Raw genomic sequence first — 22678 nt, 5'->3', positions numbered from 1 at the left:
CGAGACCATGGTTTTGAACCGGAAAAGGGTAGAGTGCCTTCTCCGGGTTGGGGAGGATGTCCTGCCCCTAGTGGAGGAGTTCAAGTATCTTGGGGTCTTGTTCACGAATGAGGGGAAGATGGAGCGGGAGATCGACAGGCGGATTGGTGCAGCGTCTGCTGTGAAGCGGACGCTGTACCGATCCGTTGTGGTGAAGAGAGAGCTGAGCCAAAAGGCCAAGCTCTCGATTTACCGGTCGATCTACGTTCCTACCCTCATCTATGGTCACGAGCTTTGGGTCGTGACTGAAAGAACGAGATCCCGGATACAAGCGGCCGAAATGAGTTTTCTCCGTAGTGTGTCTGGGCTCTCCCTTAGAGATAGGGTGAGGAGCTCAGTCATCCGGGGAGGACTCAGAGTAGAGCCGCTGCTCCTCCACGTCGAGAGGTGCCAGTTGAGGTGGCTCGGGCATCTGGTCAGGATTCCTCCTGGACGCCTCCCTGGTGAGGTGTTCCTGGCACGTCCCACCGGGAGGAGGCCCAGGGGAAGACCCAGGACACGCTGGAGGGACTATGTCTCCCGGCTGGCCTGGGAATGCCTTGGGATTCCTCCTGAGGAGCTGGCCCAAGTGGCCGGGGAGAGGGACGTCTGGGCCTCCCTACTGAAGCTGCTACCCCCGCGACCCGACCCCGGATAAGCGGAAGAGAATGGATGGATGGCTGGATGGATGGATGGATGGTTAAACATGGCAACACATCAAATCTGCTTACTTCCTGTTGAAAATATCTTTTTTGTTAGCGACATAAAGTTTCTATTCAATCCTCCCAAATCCTTTTTAACTGCTGCTACCTTTCGGCGTCTGGCTAATTTCGGCGTGTTCTCTTGCAGTTGGTTTTTTTGCACTGCGATCGCCACGTGGAGTTCCACGCACAGCACGGCCACTACTACAAGACTCGTATTCCCAAGTTCGGACGGGATTTTTCCTACCACTACCCCTCCTGTGACCTCTTCTTTGTGGGGATGAGGTGAGACTACAGCTAAGAGTGAGCTGTCGAGAAAAACTTTTGCTCCAGAATAATAACGCTTTTTTTTTTTTTAACCGACAGTTCAGAGGTGTACAGACTGAACCTGGAGCAGGGCCGCTTCCTGAACTCCCTGCAGACAGACGCTGTGTACGTACATAGAAAGACGTTTTCTTACCTCCACGTTTGTATGTTTTATCATCCTGTGATTGATTGATGATTCCGCGATTGTCTTCGTCCAGGGAGAACAATGTTTGTGACATCAACCCCGTCCACCATCTGTTCGCGACTGGAACTTCTGAGGTAAGCTCCGCGAGTTTAACGCGCTTCCGCTTTCTCTGCTCCACAGCGCTAGTCCGAGAACTATAGTCCACTAATCCGTCTCAGTTAACAAGCGTGACCACAGTGACACTTGCTGAACGATCAGGAAAAGCAAGTATTTAAACTGTTAAAAGAGAAGATGTCGTGGTTTAGAAAGAAATTTAACCAATGGACTAGACTCATGGCAGATGCCAAACGTCAAATATGGTCTTAATTATGATTTTTAGGCTACCAAACATTTCATTAATCAATATGGAAAACTTGCTGATGTTAAACATTGAAAATAAACATAAAACCATGTATTATTTAGGAAATAACACATTATCAGCCCATTCATCCATCCATTTTCTGACCCGCTTAATCCCTCATGGGGTTGCTGGTGCCTATCTCCAGCATTCAATGGGCGAGAGGCGGGGTACACCCTGGACAGGTCGCCAGTCCATCGCAGGGCAACACAGAGACACACAGGACAAACAACCATTCACGCACACACTCACACCTAAAGACATTTTAGAGCAGGGGTGTCAAACTCATTTTGGTTTAGGGGCCGCATTCAGCTTAATCTGATCTCAAGAGGGCCACACGAGTTAACTCATTGCAAGATTAAATAGAACTAATAAAAGTGGACTTTTTGTTGATTTTTATATTTAAATGAATTTCACTTTTACACAATATATTATGAATAACCTCAGCGTTTTTAAGAAAAGTATGTGCAATTTCAACAATACTTTTACTCAGTTAAACATTTACTTGTGCATTATGTATAAGAACTGATCACAGTGATTGTACAATGTTGAAAAACATTTATTCACATTTTTCGGAACTTAAAAACACTGTCCTGCATGACAAAATACATCAAACGGATAAAAATTAAGAAATTATTTAAAATCAATTTTCCACATCTGAAGCTCTGTGCTAACATCTGCTGATTAAAACACAGCGCCCCTCGTGGACAATATAGGAACTGCAGATTTTCAATTAAAGGTATACTATGCAACCGGGGTTGATTTTCCAGCGAGGCTCCCCCAAGAGGGCGAAAGTAAAAGTGCACTGTCGTAAAGATGCTCAGCTGTTCTGGTTCCTCCTTCAAGCCAGGCGCGGTTGTTTTGAGCTTAGCAGACAGGCGAACGCAACGAAAAGTGGAAAAAACGGCAGTACAAACAATGAATAACACAGTGAAGGTATGAACATCAAGCTTCTTGCAGTCGCCAAGCCGCGACCGCCGCCGCCTCGCCAGTTTTATTATTATTATTATTATTTTTTTTTTTTATGTTGGCGAGACGCTACCGCCACCGCCTCGCCAAGCCGCAGCCGCCGCCGCCGCGGTAGCGTCTCGCCAACATAAAAAAAGATTATAATAATAAAAATAATAATAAAACTCAATATGCTTGCATGTTTATTTGACCGGCTGAGCGGAGCGGAGCGGGGGGGGGGGGGAAACAAACTTTGCACCGCTGACCGGCTGAGCGGAGCGGCGCGCATATCGAGTTAGTTTTATTTTTTTATTATTTTTTTTTTGGAATGTCGGCGAGGCGGTAGCGTGAGGGAAACCCTACAATGTTACTTACAATCGCATCAGCAGAAACGCGAGGTCTGCGTCAGCCTTGCAGCCTTCTATGTTCACCCGTGTACGACTCCTCTCTCTGTCCAGAGCCCTTTTCCTCTTTCTTGCCTGCTCCAACATGGGCTTTCGCTGTTTTCTCGCTGGTTCCGCCATGATAACTGCACAAATATCGCCACTGCGCTACCAACGAGCACACCTTTCACTGCGGGCGTGTAGCAGTTCTCGCCGTAAAGCAAGACCGACTCTCATGATGCACACGAGACTACTGAGCCTGTGACTGCGGGCCGACTGCTCCTGCAATTGCAAGTGCGGTATTTCCCCCACAGACCACCAGGGCGGCCGAGAAAACCTTAGTTCAACCTGAAATGACTCATTTAATCATCCAAAACGGTATGGAACATATTAATTAACTGAAAAATGTTGCATAGTATGCCTTTAAACTAAGTACAGTACATGTTTTTTTTCAATAATTATTTTATCATTCTCTTCCTTTTATCTCCTCTTTCTTTCACCTTTTCTTTTGATCTTATTGTTCTACCTTTCCTCTCCTACTTTCCCATTGTAGTGTCCATATCATTTGAGATATTCCTCGCATGAATCATAATAAAACTATTCACATTCATAAATCAAGCGGAGCACTATGGGAAAAGCAGTACTGCTCCACTTGTGAAAGTCAAATCTGATGAGCTATTTTTGGCATTAAGACAAGTTAATTCTTATTGCCACATTGCCAGACAGGACACTGGATTAAAAAAAATAAATACATTTTTTTTTTATTTTTTATAATGATAATGCATTTAGCCAGCGGGCCGTATGTTTGACACCCCTGATTTAGAGAGACCAATTAACCTAACAGTCATGTTTGTGGACTCGGAGAGAACCCACGCATGCACAGGGAGAACATGCAAACACCATGCAGAACGGCCCAGGGTTGGATTTGAACCCAGAACCTTCTTGCTACAAGGCAACAGTGCACCACTGTGCAGCCCGACATTATCAGCAATTTAGCTCAAATTATTTGAGCAGAAGAGCGCATCCAAATTGTGATCATTGTAATCAAAATGTTACACGTCATCTATGCCTCTGATTGCCACAAGCTAAGAAGCTTCCTTTCCTCTAGCAGTGTCTAGTTATCGCTCCCTTCGGCATGTCCTCCAGGGCTGCTAGCAGTATGCTAGTCGACCTGCTATAGCCATGTAGGCAATACAAATATAATAAAGTAAGCACGCCCTACTGCATGTAGCAGCTTTTTTGTACAGTTTCATTGTTTGCTCCACTCTGCCTTAATAATACACACAGATTAGGACTTTTAAAGGTAGAGTGGATGGTTTTTGAGAAAGGTAGGCCCTTTTTTGAATAACTGAACACGTGCAAGAGTGTCTTACCTGCTCCTCCGCTCTCAGGGGGATGGCGTGGAAAAAAAAAATCTCCCAAATACAATCTGGTCTTCTTTCTTTCTGTTGATGCCTTCCTCTTGTTCTCATAAACTTGTAAGACAGTTTCCTTCTTGTGAGTCAGCCAAAAGTGTACGGTGAGAGCAGGGGAGCTACAATGAGCGGCTAACACCAAAGTTAACCGGAGTGCAGGACATTAGTGCGCATGTCCAGCCGAAGAAGAGCCGTAACGTGGTGTTACGCGAGCCCTTCACAATGATGGGCATGTGGGACAACAAATAGAATAAGTCATTCTCTTGGAACTGGAGGGAGAGAGGCGGGCGTGCCCAGGGCGGGGTTTTTACAGCCCTGCCGCTGTCATAGAGGTGATAGGGCATTTTGTGCTGCTGCCCCACATCTATGGAATGCCCTTCCTGACACCTTCAAGGCACCTCAATCCACTGAGTGTTTTAAAAAAGGCCTTAAAACATTTCTTTTTAGCAAAGCTTTTGGTCCCCTTTAGATGTATTTTATTTCTCTCTTCTAAAATAGCTTCTTCTTTTTTTATGATGCTTTTTTCTTTTTTACCTGTAGTACTTTGAGATCTTTTGATGGAAAGTGCAGTATAAATTAAATGTATTATTATTATTATTATTATTATTATTATTATAGAGGTCTGGTTTTCTTTTTTCTTCTGAATACATAAAGTATTGACTACTCTCAGGATGGAAGGATAATTTCACCCTGTATAACAACATGTTTCTGAACGAGATTACCAACTACAGCTTTAAGTTTCATTTTGCTGCTTTAATTCCAAACAATTACTTTTGCTGAAGTAGAAGTAAAAATCCTGTAAAAACTGCCCTGGTCACTTTAAAAATGCAAGAGAAGACACAAATGAGGTGTGTCTGTTTTCTGTTCTAACCGCCCACACAGGTGACGTCTCTCATCACCTCGCAACAATGTCCTGTCCCTTTGAAGCATCACTGCCCCTGGAAAAAACGTTTGTTTTGGCAACATATGTTGGGGTTTAATGATAAACACTTAGATTTAAGATCAGATTAGTACTTATGCTTGAATGATAGTCCAAGTCGAATTTTGATAAACTAACATGATTGTGCATTGCCCAGGAAATGCTCTTAACGTAAAATAATCAAATTGGTGGTTGTTCACCGCACTTGAAAAATGTTTGAATAAATTAAAACATTAATAGTTGTATTTGAAGCTTGCCTGATATCCTTTCATAGTTAAATCTTAGTTTGTTTTACACCAGAACATAAAAAAGTCTAGTCTTTACCAGGTTATTATTAAACAAAGATGAAGCCAAAATGGAGAAGCAAAGCAGACTCCATCCTTTCTTCTATGGTTTGCAAAGCTCTATTTGAATGGCAGAGCAAGTTTGTTTGCATAGAGTGTTTTGAAAGACAAAAGAGCTTTACGTGAATAGAACATAAAAGAAGAACAGAGAACAATTCTAAAGAAATATGTTTTTAACCTTGATTTAAAGGAGCTCATGGTTTCAGCATTTTTACAGTTTTCTGGAAGTTTGTTTCAGATAAGTGGAGCGTAGGAACTTAATGCTGCTCCTCTGTGTTTTAGTTCTGGTTCTAGGTATGCAGAGTAGGCTGGAGCCAGAAGACCTGAGTGGTGGGGGAGGGGGGACTGTCTGGTCACCCTATGATACACTGATATCAGAATCCAAATCAGACATACTTAAATGATTCCAGGGGGAAATTACTTTTGTTACATGCTCCAGAATACGCACATTGTTATATATTTATATATATTTACAACATTCCACACAAGGTAATATGATATATACATATATATATAGTCTATATATATATATATATATATATCCATGTGTGTGTGTGTGTGTATATATATATATATATATATATATATATATATATATATATATATATATATATATATATATATATATATATATATATATATATATATCCAAGTGAAGTGATAGTGACTTGTGCTAGAACAGTGCAAAGAATGACAGTAACTGAGGGGGGGGGGGGGGGGGGGGGGGGTGTTAGGATAACTGAGGGAGGCGTTGTAAAGATTGATAGCCACAGGCAGGAATGATTTCCTGTGGCGCTCAGTGGTGCATCTGGGTAAGAGGAGTCTTCTGCTGAAGGAGCTCATCTGCTGGGTCAGTGTGTCATGGAGAGGGTGTGAGACATTGTCTAAGTTAGACTTTAGCCTGGACAGCATCCTCCTCTCTGCCACGGTCATAACAGTGTCCAGCTCCTGTCCCACAACATCCCCCGCCCTCCTGATCACTTTATTTAGTCTGCTGTTGTCGACAGCCCACTGCCCCAGCATGTGACAGCGAAGAAGAGAGTGCCGGAAACAACAGACTCATAAAACATCCTCAACAGTGTCCCAAAGATGTTAAAGGACCTCAGCCTCCTCAGGAAGCAGAGTCGGCTTTGACCCTTTTTGTAGACCGCCTCGGTTTTTCTAGTCCAGTCCAGCTTATTGTTAAAGTACACTCCCAGTTACTTATACTCCTCCACAGTGTCCACAGGGACCCCCTGGATGGAAACAGGGGTCACAGGTGTTTTTGTCCTCCTCAGATCCACTATTAGCTCCTTAGTCTTTTTCACGTTGAGCTGCAGATGGTTCATCTCACTCCAAGTGACAAAGTTGCCCTCCACTGTCCTATATTCACTCTCATCACCCTCTCCAATGCAGTCAACTATTGCTGAGTCATCAGAAAACTTCTGAAGGTGGCAGGATTCAGTGCAATAGTTGAAGTCTGAGTTGAAAAGGGTGAAGAGGAAGGGGGAGATGCTATAACAAGTCTATGATGTATTTAGGTGCTAAACCATTCAGTGATTTATAGACTAACAGGGAGCCAGTGTAATGACTTTAGCTGAAGCTTGGCCCACTCTAGGTCACCCCATGAAGAAACAAGAAGTATGACTTACAATTCCTCCACTGTTGTCCTTTTGTACACTAACGTTAGATTTAAATCATTTTTGTCCTCAAACAAAACCTCTTAAATTAAAAGAGGGCTGGCTTTATTTTTACCATGACTAAAAATGCTGTAATTCATTCCTAATGTGGTTGAAGTAGTTAAAAAAAAAAATACAACATCCAAGAAGAGAATGACATTTATGATAACTTTCATTCAGTAAAAATCAAAACTGTTGTCCAGAAACCAATAGTTTACCAATTTTTAAAATGTTCTTGCTGATTTTCCAGGTGCGATGACCCCAGTCATACTTTTGTTTCATTCTTTTGTCATTTCAGAGAAACTGTTGATGAAAGTTCAGTTTACAGTTAAATGAATCTTCACTTGTCAAATGTTAATGTTTGGCTTTAAACCTTTGGGGTTAGGAAATGTTGAGCAGCTCCCAGGTCCAAGATGATGGAGCTTTATGTCAGCAGCATCTCAGCAAAGATTTAGTTAAAACTCTTAAAATGTGATTTTCCACGTGTCTGAGATTTCTTCCGTTTGTTCACCAGGGAAGGGTCGAATGTTGGGACCCTCGCACCCGGAACCGGGTGGGCGTGCTGGACTGCGCCCTGAGCAGCCTGACTGAAGGAACAGAGTAAGCACCGTCCCACGCTGGGACCGCCTCGTCCTCCCGGCTGATCTCAGCGGGTCGACGCATATGTAGCCTCATGGCGCTTTTCTTCCTCAGAAGCGGGCAGCAAGCTGTGAAAATGATGACAGCAGAAATGTCAGGCTTTTGTTTGAGTCAGTTAGTTTCCAGCTCCAGTTTGTCAGACATTATATTCCTCTTTGAGTTTTGTCTTTGCTCTGGAACTTGGCGGTGATTTCTGCGACTTTCTGATCGCCGGCAGGGTTCATGGTCTACCTTCCATCAGCGCTCTGAAGTTTAACGGCTCCCTCACCATGGCTGTGGGCACCAGCACCGGACAGGTGAGTTAAACAGTAAAAGCTCAGCTTTACTTTCTGGTCATTTAAAAAAAACAATATTATTACAAGTTTAATGCAGTGACACTATATCTCCTTTTGCCTCCACAAATTTAGTCGACGGGAACATACAGTGTTACCGTACACGTTATATCAAAATGCCTACTTGCAGCACTTGGTTGTAGATTTTAAAAGGATAATTCAAGGTGTATATTCAGTTGGGTTTCTATGAACAATACCGAAAATCTACTAATGTACAACAAAAATGAAAAAAGTTAACATTTGTGCTGAATTAAGTTTAGACAATTTTAACACCTGTTCAAATAGTTAACAGTGAATTTTAGAACCACTTCATATTCTTTGGCACCAACAGTGATGAATAAAAAGCTTTTAAATAAATGTATGATTATTTTTTAAATATAAAGCACTGCAAAAATTAGGAAAATATAACCTTTCATTTGAGTTCAGTATCGTAGTTAGAATGAGCCATTTTAAGTTTTGTCTTGCTTTCTTCTTCTTTTTGTCTAGTTTGTAGGGGTTTTTTTCTTTCCACAATCAGTTCCAAATGTTTGCTCAAACTAGATTTTTTTTTTTTCGCGTGGTCATTCAGATTACTGATTAAATGTGACCGCTTCAGTCTGAACGGTTTAAGACCCCAAAGCGTCCCGCATGCAGATAACAGAAGGAGAAAGTAGGCGTCACACATGTTTATGGATGTACTTACGGCAAGTGTTCAATAAAGCTTTCTTAAAAAAAAAATCCATCATAATCAAGTTGTTGAGCAATGGGAGCTGACGATATTAAGACCACAACATGACAAGAAAAAGAGAGGTAAGTAGAAACAAGCATTACATTAGTTGTATGAGGAGCCGTGACTGCTGCTGCTGTGGGGAAGTACGTGTGGTGGGAGCCAGGACGGTGATGTAAAAGATGGATGAAATCCGACATGACCGCTCAGACTGCAGACGGGTTGAAAAATATCCAGTACGTATCCGATTTAGTCCCACGAATGGAAGGGGCTCAAATGTGATCTTTTTGGGGTGAAAAGATCGGAATTAGGCCATCAACGCTGCCATTAAAAAGATTGGATATGGGTTGCATTTACCTGCTGTGTGAATGTAGCCTAAGTTTGTGCTTTTCAGCTGCAAACTACAAATTGGTTAGGTATATAACAAAAAGGACAATTAGGTGAAAAATAATCTTATGCCCACTTTTTAGCACGACAAGAAACATGTGACCTCATGGGCCTGCTTCTCTAAATACCTTGTTTGGGTTCTTTAAAATAGCAGGACTTTTTTAAATTAAAAAAATGACATACTATCAATTCATGTTAAATTTACTGTTATTGCGTTTTGAAGTATATTCAAGTAAGATATTGAATCAACACAGGTGGCCATATCTAAACTGAGAGGGCTCACCAGACACACAAGTGTGCTCCTATTGGCCAAAGGGGTTATACAAAGTGTTATAAGCAGCAAGGGTGTTAGTAAGTGTGTCATAAGTGATTTTTGTAGAAGAAGGTAAAAAAAAGAGGCTGGTGTAAATAAAGAGATAAAGACGTAGTGAAACTCCTGCACCTTGAGCAAAATGAGCTGTGTGAAGTAATATTCACTGAATTAAGCTTTAGTAATTATTTTTAAAGCAGCTTGATTAGCTGTTCTGCAGTTTTGTAACTTTATTTACAGCTTCACAGAAAGGTATTTAAAAAAAAAAATGTAAATACCAACTTAATGAGCTCCCAGTTTTATGCAAAACAGAGCAGGAAAACATATGAAATCGCTGTCATCACTGCAGAATTAATGTGTGCAATAACAGTCGCAAAAAACTGCTTGGAGGCGATAATTGGTGGGCGGTTATATTTGTATATATTGCATCCATGTTCTGCTTGCCAGTAATATGTTTGACCATCTGGGTGGGTGCAGAGTGATACAGGAGTTGGTGACCCAGATCATGAAGCTGAATGAGCTGCTGTAGTTGGGTTTCCATCATCATCATCATCATCCTGATGGAAAGGAAGGGGAGAATTGTGGGAAATATAAGTTTGCTGAATCTAGCAGCATCAGAATTAGCACGGCTACTATTACAGCTGCAGGTTTTCCTGTAATTGTGCAGCTCTATTTAATCAAAGTGCTAGAACGTATTAGCTGTACTGGTGCTTTTTAATGTTTGAATGTCAAAGTGAATTGATGCATTTAGTCGTAGATGGGTTAACATGAAACTAGAACAAACTAATAGTGTTGTCCCTGTCACTGATGCCTTCTCTCCGCTTCCTCTTCCTTTGTCCTGCAGGTGCTGCTGTATGACCTGCGTTCCAACCGGCCGCTGCTGGTGAAAGATCACTTCTACAACCTGCCTATCAAGTCTCTGAACTTCCACGACCAGCTGGACCTCATCGTGTCTGCTGACTCCAAGATAATAAAGATCTGGAACAAAGACTCGGTAAGGAGGCCACTGGCATCATTCTGCTGTTTGCTAATTCTTTTTATCAGCCGTGATGTTTTTTTATGAAATGAGTGGGAGGGAAAGGCGATATGGAAGAGTTTAAATGGCACAATATATTTACATCATGCATGCAAAGGTAGGGTTTGGGAATTGATAAGATTTTCACAATTCGGATTTCCTTATCGATTCCAATTTGGGGAATTGTTTTAAACATCTTAAACAAAAATAGACATGGTATTAAGCATTTAAATTTAAAGTATTACTAATTTAACATTTTAGAGACATACAAAGACAACAAATAAGCAATAATGTATGGTTTATAGGTTGGGTTCTGCAATGTTATGAGTATAAAACTCATCTTTAGAACCAATCTCTGCTCAAAATGGTGATCTGCACCGCCTAATCTACTTTCAGCATCCATCATCATTTATTGCAACCGTAAACTGCAGAAAATACGGGCAGATCGGCTCCTTCTGCCTTTACTCTGCTCCTGTCAGGATGAGCTGCAGTGCGTTATGAAGTGGAGGGATATTTCAGCGTCACTTAGTTTAGAGCCCAAACAATAGACTTCACTTTCAGAAGCAAGCCCAAACAAAAAAACTGCAACCCCACAACTCATGAAATTTACAATCGACTTTAGAAAAAAAAAGACCAAAGTCGTATAAAATAAGTGGGCAACAGTGAGCATTCTATCAGAGTGTGTCATATCCCTCCGCCCCTCTGGTCGGTAGACAAATGTTTCGGCAGATTCTACGTTATAAAAAAGAAAAACCTACCGACAAATCTCGCTCTTATGTCATCTTGAAGACATTCTTCTTCGAAATGTTGGCTACAGGCGACGTGTTTTCTCTCTGGCCAGAAGTTTGATGGCAAGTTGGTAATCCAACAAAAGAGCCGGTGGTGGATAATGAATCGGAAAGGTGAAAAAACTGTTTTTTCCACTTTTACCCGATGTATTGGAACATCTAACTGCCATGCATGTGGGCATTGTTGCTTCAACAATAGCTCTCGCGAAGTTCAATGGTGAAGTCCTCTGGAAATCCGAAATAATTGTTGTTGTAGAGCGCAGTGCCTTACCGCGACATTATGTCACAGTATGTGATGTCGGGCAATAATGGCCGCCCCCATACACAGTGATCAAGGCGACAATTTATGCTTTTATTTTGTTATTGATTAACGCTAAATTCATTAAATCACCACGAACGTATTAGTTTTAGGTATAGCTAATAATCCACTAAATTTTTCTGAATGCCGTGTGCGTAACTTGTGTAAAAAAACGTGACGTAATTCATGCTGCCCAGCTCTGGTGCTGCCTGGAATCGATAAGAGAATCGTTAAGCGTATTCTAATGTCTGTCAGTTATACTTGATTTTTTTTCTTTCTGCTCCCCAGGGAAAGCTGTTCTCCTCCATTCAGCCTCAGACCGACATCAATGATGTCTGCATGTATCCCAATTCAGGTGGGAAGATCTTCTAACACATTTCTGGTTGTTGAATAATCTTGAAACATTGGGAAAGTATGCAATTCTGCTCACCAGTAATTTAGATGGAGGTATCATGATGGGGAAATTGTGTGCTGTTCATTATTTCTCACTTAGTTTATCTATTAAATTTAGAAATAAAGAAAAAAAATTGTTTTCCCTGATTTTAGCACCTTAAAGGTATACTATGCAACCGGGGTTGATTTTCCAGCGAGGCTCCCCCCAGAAGGTGAAAGTAAAAGTGCACTGTCGTAAAGATGCTCAGCTGTTCTGGTTTCTCCGTCAAGCCAGGCGCGGTTGTTTTGAGCTTAGCAGACAGGCGAACGCAACGAAAAGTGGAAAAAACGGCAGTACAAACAATGACTAACACAGTGAAAGTCTGAACATGCACACAGAGAGAGAGAAAGCATTCCAATGTTACTTACAATCGCATCAGCAGAAATGCGAGGTCCGCGTCAGCCTTGCAGCCTTCTTTTTCTTTTAGCTCTCGCCATTCAGAAAAAGCTTGCCCGATGTTCACCCGTGTACGACTCCTCTCTCTGTCCAGAGCCCTTTTCATCTTTCTTGCCTGCTCCGACATGGGCTTTCGCTGTTTTCTCGCTGGTTCCGCCATGACAACTGCACAAATATCGCCACTGCGTTAGCAACAAGCATGCCTTTCACTGCGGGCGTGTAGCAGTTCTCGCCGTAAAGCAAGACCGACTCTCGCGATGCACTCGAGACTTCTGAGCCTGTGTGTGCGGGCCGAGGGCTCATGCAATTGCAAGTGCGGTATTTCCCCCACAGACCCCCAGGGCGGCAGAGAAAACCTTTGTTCGACCTGAAATGACTCATTTAATCATCCAAAACGGTATGGAATACATTAACTGAATAATGTTGCATAGTATGCCTTTAAAACCAAATTACCAATAGAATGGGGAGTCATTGTGACGTCCACTCAGAGTTGCGGAAAACAACAACAACAAATATATATAAGACGACCTGTGTGTGAACCTGTGTTTGATTAATAACGAAATTATCCAGCAAAAGGACATCTACCTGTTCTAACTTCTGATAATTTCCATTAAGAAGACCATCACGGGTTAAATACTGACTACCCAAGCTTAGCACAGTGGTTGAAGTGTTGACATTATATATGTAGACACCTCCTTATGTGCTGGAGCGCATCCTGCGGCGCAGCCATATTGGATGGGTCTCCCCTACTCTAGGCTGGCATAGGACTCAATGGGAGTAAATGCAGAGGGAGCAACTTTGCCCGTTATTTCTGCAGCTTAGGGTTGCAATAACTACTGAAAGTAGGTCACACGGTGCAGATCACCATTTAGGGCTGAGACTGGCTCTGAAGATGAGTTTTACTTGGTGAGAACAATGCAGAAACCTAACAGATGGACCATAATTTTATGTTTATTAATTTGTTATCTCAATTTCACAAACTAAGGCTGAGTCACGATGCCAAATTAAGTACCGTGGACTTACAAAGTACCATCACATGCAAGAAGCTGTGCAAAACAGTTGTTTTTCAAGAGTCTTAAGCTCCAGACCTATTTGCAATCAGGGTGTAGCTTAAGACACTGAAATGACCTAGAAATTTTAAAGAAATCTTTTCCAGGCCTTTAAAAAAAGGCTTGGAAAAGGCTCTTTGTCTAAGAGCATAAAGCATAGTATTTCACCATGAAAGCACATAATTATTTACATATTTAATAATATACCATAACACATATATCGTTGTTAAATAGCATAAAACAAAGTATTTCAGTATGAAATCATATATTTATCCATTAGTTTACCTTATATCTGTCTGTTAAAGAGCATACATTTATGAAACACGGTGTTTAAGGAATGTATTTCAGCATTAAAACATGTTTTTTTCATGTGTTACAGCATCCTGTATCCTAACCACATCTCTGCCGTTTGTAACAAACCAAACTGTGTGAAATCGAATTATGATTTACTTTAGTTGGGCAAACAGCTTCCTCGGTACAAATAAATGCACTGCGTGAGAGACCCATCCAAAATGGCGGCCATGTGAAACATCAGCTGCAATAGGCAGCGCCAGTCCATGGGGCGTCTACAAATATAATGCTGTGTAAAAATTGTGAAAAACACTTAAAATGTGTGTGTATATAGTAATTTGCTTAAATAAAGCAGGATTTATCTGAAAGGCTGTTTTTTTTTGTATTTGACCTCTTGGTGGCGCCATTTTGTCACACTTTCTAGCAGCTCATTCGCTACAAGCTCTTCATTTCAATTAGTTTGGCATTGAAATGAGTTAAAGACATTTCTGAGCTCGTAATATTTTATACTCTCTGTCTTTTCATGACAAACATTAACTTTTGCTCTACGGCCAAGCTCTGTGATCAGAGTTGGTATTTCCTGCCTTTCGTCTGACTTCCACCTTACTTATGTCTCATGAACAGGGATGCTCTTCACGGCCAACGAAGACCCCAAAATGAACACATTCTACATCCCGGTGAGTAGAGAGACAGAAAGCAGCGGTCACATTCGCTCCATGCTCATCTGGAGCACCGCTGCCGCACTCGTCTGGGAGACGGAGACAATGTGACTGCACAGATGTGGACTCAGTAATTCAGGCGACAGTTTAATGACACGTTTACAGCGCCGCTCTGGATTTTACATTCACTCACTGTGAATGTCAAATGAATTTTAAGGCTTTCTACTTGTGAGTTTGAACCGTCCTGTTTTCAAAAGTAGGATGATGATACAACTTGCATTAATATTGAGGAAAGGATTCTCTCATCTCCAGAAGCCTAAGATTGTATACATACAGCCCCATTAATAAGAGGCACACTTTTTCAAACCTCCAATAAGCTTCTGCCATACTTCTGGCTGGATCTTTGACTGCTCTTCTCAGCACATATGGTAGATCCAATTTATTTCTTTATTTTTCGTGTCCTGTCTGGCGGTGTAGCATTAAAATTTTGGGCCACATTCACACTGCAGGTCTTGACGCTCAGTTCCGATTTTTTTTTGAGGTAGCCGTTCAAGAGGAAGTAAGGTAAGAAGAAAGCAGCACAGCTATTAGCAACAGTCTTTTATGGCGCGCTAACTGCTCCTACTGTGCTCGAATGTGTAGCAAGAGACAGGAGAGCGACATAAAAAGATGGATAAAATGTGACAGGACCATTCAGACAGCAGATGTTTTGAAAAAAAAATTCCATATGTATCCAAATTGGTACCACATATGGAAGTGGCACAAATCAGATTGTTTGGGGGTGTGAAAAGATTGGAATTGGGCCGTTTACACTGCCGTAAAAAAGACAGAAATAGGTCGCATATGGGCAAAGAGATCGGATTTGGGTCACGTTTGCCTGCATTGTGAACATTGCCTTCATGTCTTAATGCCAAAGGGAGCCCAACAGATTTACTTTCACAAGTGGAGCTTTACTGCTTCCGCCATAGTGCTCCGCTTGATTTATATGCAAATACCTTTATTTTAATCTGGACTGTTTAAATTCAATGGACACGAAATGCGAAGGTAGAAGAGCAAAGGATGAAGAGAAAAAGATGAGACATAATGCCAAAAGGGAGACAAGATGACAAAAATAGAGGAGAGGAGAGAACAAAATAACATCCTCAGAGTCTGCGTCTACACCTGCAGAGAGATATATAAAAAGAACAGCAAAACCAACCAATAAAGTATTACAGGTACAAACAACCAACACCTTATTACCATCACCGAAGAATACATAGTATCATTTAATATGAGATGTATGAATTGACAGCTAAAGCTAACACGTTTGAACCTGCCGCCGCCTGATCAATTGTCATGTTGTTGCATGTTGTTCTCAAGTGCATTTAAAACTGGGAGGGCCAAAAGGTCTAAAAAGTTAGAGTCCATTTAAAGTGGGTGGTCTCTTGACCTTTAATTATGGTCCATGATTTTCAGTAGGGTTAAGTTAGAGGCTGCTCCAGAAGCCTAATGCTAGCCTGCTTTATCCTTTCCAAAAATCAGTTTTGATTCTTGTTTGGTCCTGTTGGAAGACCCAGGTGTGTCAAAGTTTCACTCATCTGACCAAACGTCCCCCAATAGAAGGAAACAACTGCAGCGTTGGAACCATTAAGCCCATCATAAACTGGAAGATCCTTTAAAAACCAGGAGCCAGTGGCAGTTACCATCAACATGGACTGAGAGGATTCCCAACCAGGAAACAAATGACCAAAACTGACTCCTAGAAAAAAACATGACAGATTGAGAGACGAAAAGAGGTGTGAAGGCGTAAAGGTAATGCTTTCAAGCTCAAGAATACACCAGCTGTCAAGAATGGTGGTGGTGGTATGATGCTGTGGGGGTGCTGTTCTGCCACTGGTACTGATTCACACAAAATGGTCGCAATAAAGAAGAATGAATTTCTTCGACTTCATCTCACATCAACAGCACAATGGTTAAGTTTGTTACAGTCATCAAAATGGTTATGGATGAATAAAACAGGCTAACATTGAGCAAAGGTTGATGTTGTAATGCAGGGTTTCCCCCAGAAAACTTCCTCAGCGTGAGCGTTGTGTGCGCCGAGCTAATAACCGCTAACGCGTTAGCTTATTTACACCGGGAGGTTTTCTCTCAGACATGAACTTTACCGTCCGTTTTATGTCGCTCTAAAACATCGAGGTATTTCAAATAAACAAAGGTGGGTCGAGTAAAGACTGGCGGCCCACCAGGCTTATAATACACTGGATACCCTGGAATGGTCTGACCTCCACCAAAATGTATGGTCTATGTGGGGAAAAAAGTATGTCTGGACATTTAAACCACCCAATTAAAACAGGATGTACTAATCCTGCGAAGCTGAGGGGTCAAATATGCAGCCAGGACATTAATGATCACTACAAACAGCATCTAGTTTCTCTGCAACCTGTTAAGTATTTTAGGATTTTGATTTTAGAGAAAATTAACATTAAATTCCAACTCGTCCACTCTGTTCTTTCTACATTTTTGTTGCATAAGCGGTTAATCCTGAAAAGAAGTCTGAAATTATTTATTATTTTTGCATGACATGGCTGTATTTAAACTTCTGAACCTGTAGAAGCAAGCAGCAAAAGAAGGGAAGGCAGTTAGTTTTTGGTTTCAGAGAGCGAGCAGCGTGTGCTCTGACTCAGAGCTGAAAACTGTTTGTTTACTATAAATTCAGCTCTGCTTTGTGTAAATGAGGGCATTCCTGGCTGGATGAACCTTCCATCCTAGATACAACTTCAAGGTGACAATATTGGCTTCACCAGATTCCATGAAAACTGTTTTTATGATAACATTTTATAGCAACTTTTAAAAGTTTACCAAATATTTAGTATTTATATATATATATATATATATATATATATATATATATATATATATATATATATATATATATATATATATATATATATATATATAGATTTTTTTTTTTTAAAGCCACACCTGTGATTCTATGGGTAGTGGAGTTTAAACAGTAACTCATATCTAAGTGATTTCAGCTCAGTTACATGCAAGTCATCTCATTCAAATTATGTCTCAAAATAGTCAGATTCAGATTTGATTCCCGTCAAATTCACTCAACAGTTCAGCACAATCAGGCTCTGTACGTTAAAAGAAATAGCATTTAGTAAACCTTATCAACCCAGAGGCAGCCTGTGGACCATCTCTGTTTAGCTCCTAAAATAAAACTCAAGATTAAGCCATAAAAGTTGGGTTTTACTACGAATAAACAAACTAAAGGGAACAAAACGGGGTGAGAATCTCCGTTGTCTGGTCAGTAGCACCTTAGCTGAGTTGCGGTTGTGCTGTTGGGGCTGGATTAAAATCAATGTTTGTAACTAAAGTGTATTTACAGGGAGTGTTAGATGAAGACAGAGAGGTTGTTGCAGTTCATATACAAATAATAAACCCTATAAATGTAATCAAATCTAAAGAATGTTCTTTTGTGGTGAAGTGATGAAAGTAGATTGATTGATCTTGTTTATGACGGAAGTTCATTTGTGCCAGGCTTCAGCTGGTAAATCGATTGCTTTAAGTTAAAAATTCTTGTCTGTGTCAGAACCTGTTTATCCATGCGAGCACCTGGTGTTCTTGTTCCGCTTTCATCCTCACAGTGTGATGAATTTATTCCGAGAAGTGCAGTTCTGCTCTGAGATCAGTCTTTACGTGCCGCAAGCATTTCTTTGTCGCGTGTTTCTACCGAACTCGAAGGGGAACATTCCCAAGAACAAGCTAAAATGCACTCAGACTTGTAAACGCAGGCTGTTGCTGACGTTTTTTGAGGCATTTCCTGCAGAAGAGACTTGATCAGCTTTATCCGCTGTGAGTGATCCGAAGAATGCCTGGACTCTGGGTCGTGTTTACTGTGGCCTAAGTGACAGGACTTTTTCTCCTGAGTCAACCTGGAGTTTGCACCAAGCAGCTGTCAGCGTGAGTGAGCATCTGCCTGCCCTCCTACAAAGGAGTTGATGCTCTGCTGGACCGGTGTCTCGTTCTACTCTTAGAACTATTATTAGTTTCAGTCATTGATTCCCGATTCAGTCACATAATGTTGCCGTGAGATTGGCTTTTACGTGTCGATGGAGAGGGTTAGAAATCAAGCCAAGATACCCAAAGATATTCCAGGATAATTACATCATCGGTTGAGCAAAGATTACGCTTGATGTTATCGCTGCTCCGGCCAGTAAATAAAGACGTCAGCAAAGCGCCGGAATTTAAGAGGGAGCAAAGTCCGAAGCTTACCCAGGTTTCAATAATCAATACCAACGTTTCACTTGTTTTCCTTTTTTAATCGCAATAGCTTAGGCATTTTTATAAAGGGTTTAAACACGTTTAAGCAATTTTTATAACCCATGAAAAAAGTTACAAAGTTTTAATAAAGGGTTTAAACACGTTTAAACAATTTTTATAACCCATGAAAAAAGTTACAAAGTTTTAATAAAGGGTTTAAACACGTTTAAACAATTTTTATAACCTATGAAAAAAGTTACAAAGTTTTAAAGTACCTTTACATCTGCCCAGAATTGACTTACTCTGACTTTCCAGGGCATTTTAGGTCAAACTATTTATTTAGACTTAGACAATTTTATTTGTCATTTTGTATGCACACTGCGTACAGAATTAAATTTCTTTGCATACAGCTTGAAAAAACAACAGTGAGTGGCAGTAAATTACAGTAAATTGCAGGATAAGGTGCAGCGGTGATTTGTAAAAAGTTATTTAACTGTGGTCAAATTTTACACTGAAACCTTAAAACTTTCTTAACTCAACATATTTATTTCCAACACATTTAACATAGAAACATAGAAATAAACATCATGGTCATAAAATAAATCCTAAAATGGGTAAGCACAGCCATGTATATATATATATATATATAGTTCCTGTTCATTTATATCAGAAATTATCTGAATGTAACAATACTGGGACTTGACTTTGGAAACTGTCTTGAGATGACATGTTTCATGAATTGGCGCTATATAAATAAAATTGAATTGAGTTGAATTGGGAGGGACCTCTCTTTACAAAATGTTAACAATGAAAATTGTTCTGCTTTGGTTCATTAGTTTTAAATGTTGCAAATTAACTCAACATTAATAAGTAAGTAACTAAACTTTATTTATACAGCACCTTTCACAGGATAAAAACCACAGAGTGCGTCATGCTGGTGAAGATTCTCAGTGATCCAAGTCATTGTCAATCAAAAAACAGTAAAAAAAACAAAACAACTGCTTGGATAACATGAAAATTCAACAGAACCTGTTGAATTTGCATGTTCAACAGAAAATTCAACAGAACCTGTTGAATTTGCATGTTATCTAAGCAGTTTTTTTTGTTTGTTTATTTTACTTTTCAACAGAAAAGTTGAACAGAACCTGTTGAATTTGGACCTGCTTAGACCTGTTTCTGTTCAATTTGCATATCTAAGCCATTACAAGGCATTTGTTGGGCAGAAGTATAAAGGTTGATACGCCTAATTATTACTCCAGACTTTTTGAATTGAGAAAGCTTCCTGGATAGGAAGCGAAACATCTTAAAACTTCGGAAAACAAGCCCAGTTGTTTTGTTTTTTACTTTTTTTTTTGGAAATACAGAGTGTTTCACAATGAAACAACACAAAGTGAAAACATAAAAAAAGAGATGAAGCGGCATTAAACTAGCTAACAGCCAATCTGATAAAATGGGTCTTCCACTGCTTCAATAGCAGATAATATAAAAAAAGGATAAATATTAGTAGTTTGCGCATTCTTTAAACATGTTTTTGTGTGTCTACGGGTTTAGATTAGATGGTATCCATCCCTCCATCCATCTGTCCATTCATCCATTCATTCCTATGTCAGACAGTCTCTTCATCCGTCCATTCATTTGTTTTTCCATCCTACAGCTTTTGCAGGTTCCATATTTAAAACCTGAGCTCTGTGTAAAAAAAAATAATAATAATCTGTCAGAAACTCATAGAAAACCTTAATATCTATATATTTTTTTTATTTGGTCTCCTAAATTGTTAAAATATCTAGTTAAGGAAAGGTGTGGATTTGGCTTGAAGCCCTTGAGTTGAATCTCAGTACCTGTGGGGTGTTTTTAATAAGACACCAGGCGGGTGGAGGCAAGTAAGGAACAATTAAAATCTTGTTCAGTTGGTTTCCTGACAGCCGTTTCTAGCCGCTTAGCAGGAACTCTTTGACTGAAAATGGTTTTAAACCCAAGGGTGAAAATGTCCCCCAGCAAACCAAACATTTGTCACTTCTGTGACAAACTTGCTTTACTTCTGTGTACATAACTCATCCTTTGAAGAGTTATTTCAGTGTATCGCAAGTGTTTTAGAGACACCGTGAGTCTCTAAAAAGACGCGTGATTCACTTGTGACCGGAATAAAAATGCCAGCGGGAACCGTTGGTCAATTATTCTTTTTTCTCTCTTAACAAATAAACAGCAGATTTCTCTACACCATCTAAATCATGGGCCCCGTTTCATGTGTGCCGCTCTTGTGTCCAGGCTTTGGGCCCCGCTCCTCGCTGGTGCTCGTTCCTGGACAGCCTGACGGAGGAGCTGGAGGAGAGCCCGGAGTCCACTGTCTACGACGACTACAAGTTCGTCACCAGGAAGGACCTGGAGAATCTGGGTGAGCCGTGGCCGCAGTGTAATAAATGCTTTAAAGATGAGACGCGACATGATCCCGAGAGCCGAGACTCAAAAGTGAGCCTCCGTTGGTTCCGGAGTATCTGAGCAGAGGCCCGGGGATCGATTGAGAGGCTTTAGGTATGTGGGCGGAGGACCCTGGAGGGGTTGAATGAACACTGGAATGCAGGCTCAGCACTAAAGAGATCAAATGACAGGAAAGCAGGATGGTGGTTGGTTGGTGTGGAATAAAGGGGGGGTGGGGGTGGGGGGGTCCTCAGGGACGGCGCTGTTGATTTACAGGAGTCTCATTCTGCGGCTCTTACATAACCAGGCAGGGTTCTACTGAGTTTACTGAGAGAAGTTCCAGGAAAAAGCAGGTTGCTCCACATTCTGTTCCAGCTGCTATAGGCTCGGCCTTAATCTAGACATTGTACTGAGGCATTATAGAGGCCTAAATATCGATAGGAGTCAGGATTCGGAGAGGAATCTAGGTTCAAAATTCTTTGTTCATCAACATGTAGAGACGTAGGTGATGTGCGAGTCATTGCCGGTGTTAAAATGGCACTAAAAGAACATTCTTTAAGGTTTAGCCTCTGGGTGCCATATACACCAAATAAAGTGGCCGAGAAACTGGTGAAAGGTTGTCTCTCTGTCCATCTGTCCTTTCGTCTGTCTCTCCATTCATTTCTGTCCATGCAGAGATACGCATGTTGTTAATACACATCTATTATCATCCCGATATTTAGCCATCCATCCATCTATCTCCTTCCTTACAGTCTGCGCAGGTTTTGCGTTTAAAGCCTTAAATTCTCTTTAAACCGTGGTGTTTATTGTTTAAAATGTGTCTAAAAAGAATAAAAAACATAGAAAATGTAAATCTGTGAAAGATGTATATGAACGCTCCACATAAGATTATATTTTTGGCCCAAAGAACCGAAGATAGAATCAGTAACGTTCATCTTTAAGGAACAATGAATGTAAATTAAAACCATTAATGTTTTTCTAATGTCATTTTTAAATTTTTTCCCCCCAGGTTTGTCTCACCTGGTGGGATCATCTCTCCTGAGAGCCTACATGCACGGCTTCTTCATGGACATAAGGCTGTATCACAAGGTGGGCTGTTTGTTGCTTTATCAGGTTGTTTCACTCTAAAGGGGATCAGACGGTGTCCAAAAAGCTCTAACAGCATCGCTTTTGGTTCTTTCTCAGGTGAAAACCATGGCTAATCCTTTCGCGTACGAGGAGTACCGCAAGGACAAGATCCGGCAGAAGATCGAGGAGTCCAGAACGCAGAGGGTCAACGTTCAGGTGAGGAACGCCTGCAAGACGCTGAACTTTGTAGGAGCTCTGCTCTCCGTGAACTGTTTCAGTCGGCATCGAGAGCATTTCGTGGAAGTAGCCGCTCCTTTCAAACAGGATTCCTCTCGTTTCAACCAGCCGAGCTGTTGTTCACCCTCTCGTCATGTCTTAACTGGTTCAGACGTGGAAACGCATCATGAGCT

At 41.0% G+C, this 22678-nt stretch overlaps 1 protein-coding gene across 1 annotated transcript in view; it reads left to right on the top strand.

Annotated features, from left to right (window-relative positions):
* Window positions 1–22678, top strand: part of nol10 (nucleolar protein 10) — a 35153-nt gene that overhangs the window by 6000 nt on the left and 6475 nt on the right. The window contains exons 6-16 of the mRNA XM_012881864.3: window positions 868–1004; window positions 1086–1151; window positions 1244–1304; window positions 7749–7834; window positions 8091–8169; window positions 10453–10602; window positions 11998–12064; window positions 14503–14555; window positions 21051–21177; window positions 22210–22289; window positions 22386–22484. Coding sequence (XP_012737318.2) covers window positions 868–1004; window positions 1086–1151; window positions 1244–1304; window positions 7749–7834; window positions 8091–8169; window positions 10453–10602; window positions 11998–12064; window positions 14503–14555; window positions 21051–21177; window positions 22210–22289; window positions 22386–22484 — 1005 coding nt within the window. The remainder of the gene's footprint in view (window positions 1–867; window positions 1005–1085; window positions 1152–1243; window positions 1305–7748; window positions 7835–8090; window positions 8170–10452; window positions 10603–11997; window positions 12065–14502; window positions 14556–21050; window positions 21178–22209; window positions 22290–22385; window positions 22485–22678) is intronic.

The sequence above is a fragment of the Fundulus heteroclitus genome, unplaced genomic scaffold, assembly GCF_011125445.2.
Source record: "Fundulus heteroclitus isolate FHET01 unplaced genomic scaffold, MU-UCD_Fhet_4.1 scaffold_55, whole genome shotgun sequence".
Lineage (NCBI taxonomy): Eukaryota > Metazoa > Chordata > Actinopteri > Cyprinodontiformes > Fundulidae > Fundulus > Fundulus heteroclitus.
Note: the sequence above shows the minus strand (reverse complement) of the source record. Positions and strands in the feature narration are given on the sequence as shown.